A 7,464-nucleotide genomic window follows, 5' to 3' on the forward strand; every position below is an offset into this window, starting at 1 on the left:
GACAGATTGGTGGGGCTCCAAGGTGCTGAATTTTGGGGACCACCTCTACAGTGACCAGGCAGTAAGCAACTGATAACTAATATCTCTTTAGTGTGGGAGTTTGTCACGCTGGTAACCCCAGCAGCCCTGGAGTCCCAGAGATGTTTCTGAACCCCTAATTACCAGGTTCAATGAATACAGATAACCATGTACTGAAAGTATTCAGTGTTTTGACTATCAGACTGAATATTCAGGCTTAGACTAATCCATTAAAGGGGATAGAAGAAAAACCAGAAATAATTATGGCCCTGCAAGACCAGGACTGCCCACCCCTGTGTTATAGCCCAGCAGGGGGTGGGCATTGTGACATTCTCTTCCTTCATATCCCATTTTACACATTGTTCTGTGCTCGCCATGGTAACTCAACCCAAGCCTCTCTCCAAACACCATTAAATCTCTCTTTCACTGTAAAGAAACAGCTTTTGAGTACAAGTTTGATGTAATGCAGAGTAGCTAGGAGATTCAGTTCTTATTGAAAATCTTTTGGTTTTTCTTTTTTTTGTCTCCTCTTTATGCTTGATTAAAGATGTCTGACATAAGCAAATACAAAGTATTTAGCAGATTCTACTAAAACTCTGTTTGACCTCAGTTTGAACAAAGTTTGTAAACACAGACATTCCACTGACTGGTCACCATGAAGAGGATGTGCAGATATCTTTTCAAATGGGTTTTGGATTTCATAAAGTCCGTATTTAACTATAACATTTATCTTAGAATGCCACTTGAGATACACAGTCAGGCATAAGACGTTCTGTTACAAGGCTGAGGTAGGGGCGTGTAATTTCCTGTCAGGGAAATGAGCCAATCTGAAAGGGGTTCTCACATTCCAAGCAGAAGAATGCACTTGTGGTAAATCATGTGAAATGGACATCTCATGCTAAAGCTTTGCTCTGTCAAGCCATTAGTCAATTAATGAAAGACAACTGGCTCCTCATTCCCCTCCTTATAATGATATACAGCATTTCAGTAATCTCAAAATAAAACAGCCGTGAGACTTAGTCTTTACGTAATTGAAAATGGTTTCCTTTAAAAGCGTTTCCTTTATTGTTGTTTTTACTCTAGTTCGGCAAAGTGTAATTTTCATATCTGATTATCAACGGATTAAATTGAAAATTCTCTTCTATTGCAGATGACTGAATGAGGCCCCTTATAGAGCCAGTCAGAGCCCAGATATACTCAGCAGTTTATGATTTTTTTTTAAATGAACAGGAAATTTCTGCTGATTCCAAAATCATTTGGGGGGAAAAAAGGAAGCAGGTCCACCTCTGTGGAGGTATGTACTGAATCTCACCTGGATGTGGGTACTCCCAGAATCTCACCTGGCTGCAGATATTCACAGAATCTCACCTGGCTGAAGGTACTCACAGAATATAAATTAGCAGTTTTCTTGGAATTTATCCCCCATCTCTGTGATTCAGGTGCATCATGATCCAGAGTGAAAGAAGGAATCTCCAGGAATGGCTGAAAGAAAGGAGCTAAGGTTTTGTAGAGTGGAGATATGCCATCTACATTAATATCTGGTTTCACCTCCAGGGGGCGAGCACGGGCCCTAAAACTGGGTTAAACAGAGTAGAACGGGACTCAGTGGAAGTTTTCCATAAAACCAGTTTTATAGATATTTGTCTATTGTGTGTATAAGAAAATTTGCAGACGCTATAAAAGAGATACGGTTTTTTAATCCACTTAGATCAGTGGTGCACAAACTGTGGATCGCGACCAAGTTTGAGTCGCGGGACATATGTATTGGTCGTGAAATCATTGAGTTTTCTCGGATTTACACAATTCGACGGCATTCTCGCGGCGTTCTCGGGACACTCAGGAGGATCTGCTGCCATCTCGCGCTATAATGAAGGAAACGCAGACGGGTAAGGGCAAGTAAAAAATAAAGGTCAATTCTCCTGCAGCTTTCTCAGGTAACGGTGCACGGTATCAGTGTCCGAGAGGTAACTGTGATAGCTGGACGTCAGTGCTCAGAGGACGGTTGATTTGTGAGGGTATCACGTTGCCCAGGTAGGTGAAAACAACTTTTCTTATTTTTATCGTAGTACAATACAATTCGATGTCTTCTTCACTTCTGGAACACCAAATCAGGTTTGTTGCCTTTTTTATTTGCGCAATTGTTATCAAACTCGTGGCACTGAATCTGAGACAACGAAACAGTTTGGTACATGTTATGATATAGACTGTTGTAGACTATGCAAGTCATGCTGTGCCAATATGTCGTCTAGATTGTGTTTAGTTTTAAGATTACTTTTACATTATCTTTTGTCTGTTCACTGATGCTATCTTAGACTTAGACTAAAAGGTAAAAGGCCCCTTGTAGCAAGATGTGCAGTTTGTACAAGTGACATGTCGATAACACAACATACAGTTATGGTCATCCTCAATATGCGCTTAATGAGTTTGAACTTCAGTAAGCCTATATTTTCAAAATGAAGTTAATTCGCTAATGTAGCAACCCTGCTCGTACCGTTATGTCTGGTTCGTGAAAGAACCGGGTGTACTTACTGTTTTCTTATTTTTAGTGTTAGTCGGTCTATTGTTATTATTGTCATGACATAGCCTACTTTGATTGCTGGAGCTTGTTGCGCATGCCTGCTGGTGAAAGAAATGTGCACTTGTTCATGAACTCTTAGTGTTGTTGATTAAATTAAAGTCATAGTATGCAGTATTTTCACCTAGAAAATATTATAAAACAACCATGCTTATTTCGATGTGCAATTTGTGTCCCTGTGTTACTTCTGCCCATTTGTTGCTTGTCTGCCTTTATCTGTTATCTCAAAAAATAAATAAAATAATATGTATATGTAATTTAAAAAAAAAAACCTTACGTACATTAACGTAAGTTACGCATACATACCATTGTCTATAAGTCACTAATTAAAACTTGCAAAATCTGGGCCTACGTTGTTAAAAGTATTGGTATCAAAATGAGGCCAAGTTACATCAAAAAATATTGGCTATCTTAGCTCACACAAATTTAAATAAGTTCTTTTCAATGCTACCAAATGTTTTTTCATCTTACCATCTGAAGAGGATGTGGTCATTCGAACTGTATGTGTCAAATGAAGAGAGTAACTTGGCATTTTTGTATGTGGAAAAAGTTTTTTTGTGAGAGATCTTTTTTTGTACTGTGTTTGTTATGAGTAACTGATAGGTCTGTTCTATGACCACTAAGCTAAAGCTAGGTATTCCATAACTTTTCTACGTGCTAGTGGGAGTTTTTGCTATTGGATGTGTTATTTGAGCATTTTAGCATATTTGTCACTGTCTGACTGGTATGATTGCAGCTATTGCTGTAATTTTGAAAGAGACGTGATTCCTACAGTCTGCAATACGATGTTATAAAGCTGCCAAGATAGCTAGCCAGACCAACATATCTTTGTCATCTTGGGGGTGTAGGGCGGGGTGAGAATGGCGGAGGAAACATTTTTTATTGTAAACACAGGAGTGAAACAAGGAAAGAAATCCTGCATAGTATGCCTTTAAAATAGATTTGCTCAACATAGAAACTCTTATCAGTTTCTCTCACTGAGTTGCTACAAGTCCCCTTCTCTCTCCACTTCACCTGTGGTGTTCCATGGATCTGCAGGATGCAGCAGGAGCTGTGGATGAGGGCAAAACTGCAGGTCCTCACCTCCCTCAAGCCAGTCAGTGCCATGATACCGGCGACTGCTTCCTTCCAAAAGTCCAACACTCGTAGGAACGAAACCAGTGCCGCACACGCGACAACCAGCATCAACACTGGTACGCTGCCCATGTGATCCTGCATCACCGTGCAGAGCGTTATACGTCGCTATATATAGGAATCATTACATAAAATCTGGACCCAGTCCAAATACACTGAAGTTAAGTCCTTCATTTTACCAGTTTACCTTATTTGCCAGTTTACCTTATTTGAAGTGACTGTTATTGACAAGGTGTGATTTGCCATATTGCTTTCACTTGTCCATGCTCTATACATCACATAAAGGAAGGGAGGGTATTCAGAGGCAGTCGTTAATTCCTTTTAGAAGATAAATGAGATTCTCTATTCTCTTATTATACCTCACACACTGGAAAGTTGTGCATCATTTCTTTCTCAGCCATTTAAAATTGAGTGCCAACACTGCCCTGAAAGTGATCTATTTTTAGTTAAACCAATGCTGATTATACAAACCTGCCATATATAAAGTAAAAACAGGGATCCCTTTTCCTAATGTTTCAAAGTCCCTGATTATGTTTTATGTGGCCGAACTCACTAAATTATTACCTAATGGGCTAAAATCTGAAATATTTTGACTCTGAATATTTTAATGGAGTCCATAATAGCAGCACACAGTAGCCTGTGCAGTGACTAATTTGATTTAATGAACTCCCCTCTCCCGCCATCAAGCACCAAGCACCCGCTGGTGCTATAATCACTACAGTCATTCTTTCTTTGGACTTTTTATTCATTTTACTTATTTAAAGACACCTGCTCTACACTCACAGAAATAAAGGTACAGTGAAGGTACATTTTTTCATTAGGGAACAAATTTCCCAAATGCACCCTTAAAGTACAATAATGTTATATCTGCGTACTAATAAGCATCTTGAACAAACAAGAACGGTACAAATAAATTATGTATTGCTGACTAGGGGTACAGTCTTATGTACCTATAGGGTACGACTCCATTGTTTATGCCTTTTTAGGAACTTTTTTGTACTTATTTTCTGAGAGAGATGGGTGTGTGAATCGCAGACATGCGATGACTTGCATGAGAGTGATTTCTCTTTACTTCGTAGATAACGTAAAACCAGAGACCAGCAGCACAAATCCAGTGACCTTGCCCACAGCTCTCCCAGCTTCAGCTAACCCCTTAAAAGCATCCCGCACTCATCAGGAACTCCACAAGGAGCTTCTGCTGGCACACAGAAAGTAAGAACACAGGCAAATGGCAAAAACTATAATTATCTTTATTTTTCCATTCACTAGTTTGTTGTGAATCAGATGTGTCATTGTTAAGATTGGTTTTAAAAACCAATTAGCTTCCTTTAATATTTTCCATCTCCTTATTCAGCAATAAAAAATTAATGGCTGTCTCTCATCTTTTGTGTTGAGTTAGCGAACATGTCCACACGTGGCCTGCAACTGTACACCCTGTGCACCCTGTACACCCTGTGCACCCAGCGGCCTTTCGGCACTCGGGCAGTCAGAGCTGCTCTGAGGAGACCAGACTGGGCACACATTACATTACATTACATTACACAGACTGGGCACACGCCACAGAACTTACTCCAAGCCAAAAATTCTAATCTGGAATTTCATATGTTCATAATCTTGTATTCTCTAAAAAAAGTACAAATGAGGGTGACGCAAGTGGTTCCATTATGACCCATTTGTGTATAATTGTGTGGTAATGTACCTAGCTAGGAATAACATCTGCTAGCTTACACTGTAAGTACTGTAATGTTTGCTGGGATCGCACATAGGGGGTAATAAGGCTGACCAATTTATGTGCTAGCTACAGTAGCTAGTGAGTGTAATTAGGGAGGTGTACCCAGGCTACAGCCTTTGGGCAGCCACCCTGCACATTAAGAGATGTGGTTAGCCCACTGAGCTGATGACCAACGTTCCCCCTCTTACTAGTGCTCCAGGGGTGGCATCACCTTCTGCAGCAGACGTTCACATGTTCACTGGCGTCCTTCTGAACTGAATTACACAATTGCAATGTCAAAGCGAGTGGAGTCTCTCTGCCCTTCTGTCTTGCACAACGGTTTGTAGGGGTCTGGTTGTGTGCAGCAGGCCGGAGCTGCAGCTGGTTCTGGAGAGGAGGAGGAGGGAGCAGACGGATAGGGAGAGGGGAGAGCAGGCCAGGACACCCCTGGAGCAGGTCCTTCTCAAGAGACAGCAGAGACACCAGGAGGTGAGATCAGACCTGTAATACACAGACACACACACACATTAATATACAAGCGGATACACACTCTTTAGACAGGCATACATGACAGCATGATACTGAAAAAAACTTTAACTAAAACTGAGACTCTGCACTTTAACCACATGTGAATTGTTTGATTACAAATTTATAATTGTGGAGGCCACGGTATGTGTAAGTGTGAGCCAAACCGTCAGCTAAGTGCAGACGCTCAGGGAAATTACAGTATAAGAAACCTGGCGTCTGAAATGTGTGAGTTGTGTGAGTCTGTGAAGCCCAAAATGTATTTCATCGCTTTTACTTTTTCCACTTCATATCACTGTAAGGTATAAATGGTAACCATGGTCATTCCAATTCTGATTTTCCCTGTTTCGGATTTTTCATTACATTTACATTGCATTACAATCACTTAAAAGATTTTACTTTTAACCAGAGCGACATACAGTAGTCGTGATTTCTCCCTGCTTGGGATTTTTGCGTTTGTGAGCGCAGAAGGAGAGCCAGCAGGAGCACACACAGAAAGAGGAGCCTCAGCTGCTCGAGTTTGTGAGAGTGCGACAGAACCTCCGGAAGATTCATTCAGCACGGAACAAACCCACAAATTCAGAGGCCCTGTCTGTGGATGACTGACAGACAAGCACTGTCCCATGGGACTTGCTGAACATAGTAGGAAAGTGGCACACCTACTAACATCCTGGGACAGGTCTGAGAAGGAATCTCTGGTTGAACCTCAAACTTTTTTATTTCTTTCATGGGTTTTGACGAAGTCACATTGACTCAACCTTTCCCCATCTGAATCCCATCTAAGTTCTGATTGGAGTGTGCCTCATAATCTGGTTAAATCAAGTGAAATATCTGTAGTTTTGTCAGAAGCTCTAATCTCAGAAACTTGTGTGGGTTATTGTTTTGATTGCATATTCTTTTGCTAAAAAAATCTTATTCTCCATAGAGTGCAATATAGTGCAAGATACATTCTACTACAATGTGTTAATGCCTTCTAGGCATTAATACATTCTATATAGGCATTCTATATCTTTGTATGATTTTACCTCAAAATTACAGGAGAGACAAGAGCTTTGTAGAAAGGTTATGCTGGAGTTTTATTTTAGAAACAGGCCGTGCTTCAATTTTACAGCTAGAAAGAAATTGTTCCTAGGCACCTTTCTTCCAAAGATTGATTATGGTGATGTCCAGTACATGCACGCCTCTGCTTCTACCTTGCAGGATACTGACACAGTCTATCACGGTGCCTTACTTTTCATTACTAATGCCAAATCTCTCACTCAGAAAAGAAGAAAGTCTTCTTTTTTTTTGAAAGGGCAGGCCTGCCATCTTTAGTTAACCGCAGATGGCTTCACTGGTACATTTCTGATTATAAAGCCATTTAGGGTGACTCCCTAGCTATTTAAATTGCCTCTATTTTTTTTTTTTTTTTTACTGGAATAAGAGTTCTTACAACCTCCTTTCACAAGCCTGCCTTTTTACTGTACCTCACCCTTCCACAGTATTTGGAAAGATAGCTTTA

At 40.4% G+C, this 7,464-nt stretch overlaps 1 protein-coding gene across 4 annotated transcripts; it reads left to right on the forward strand.

The window, feature by feature from the left end:
* Window positions 1-605: 605 nt before the first annotated feature.
* On the forward strand, window positions 606-7,219 carry si:ch211-218o21.4 (actin-associated protein FAM107A). 4 transcript variants are annotated; one of them, XM_035387371.1, is made up of 5 exons: window positions 606-1,904; window positions 3,632-3,786; window positions 4,807-4,939; window positions 5,786-5,927; window positions 6,432-7,219. In XM_035387371.1, the coding sequence occupies exons 2-5, from the start codon at window positions 3,633-3,635 to the stop codon at window positions 6,567-6,569; spliced, it is 567 nt and encodes a 188-aa protein (XP_035243262.1). In that variant the 5' UTR covers window positions 606-1,904; window position 3,632; the 3' UTR covers window positions 6,570-7,219. The 4 variants fall into 4 exon arrangements, with proteins under 4 accessions (XP_035243262.1, XP_035243261.1, XP_035243259.1 ...); XM_035387370.1 differs by lacking the exon at window positions 606-1,904 and adding an exon at window positions 1,915-2,049; XM_035387368.1 differs by lacking the exon at window positions 606-1,904 and adding an exon at window positions 2,038-2,130.
* The last annotated feature ends 245 nt before the right edge of the window (window positions 7,220-7,464 follow it).

The sequence above is a fragment of the Anguilla anguilla genome, chromosome 13 (assembly GCF_013347855.1).
Source record: "Anguilla anguilla isolate fAngAng1 chromosome 13, fAngAng1.pri, whole genome shotgun sequence".
Lineage (NCBI taxonomy): Eukaryota > Metazoa > Chordata > Actinopteri > Anguilliformes > Anguillidae > Anguilla > Anguilla anguilla.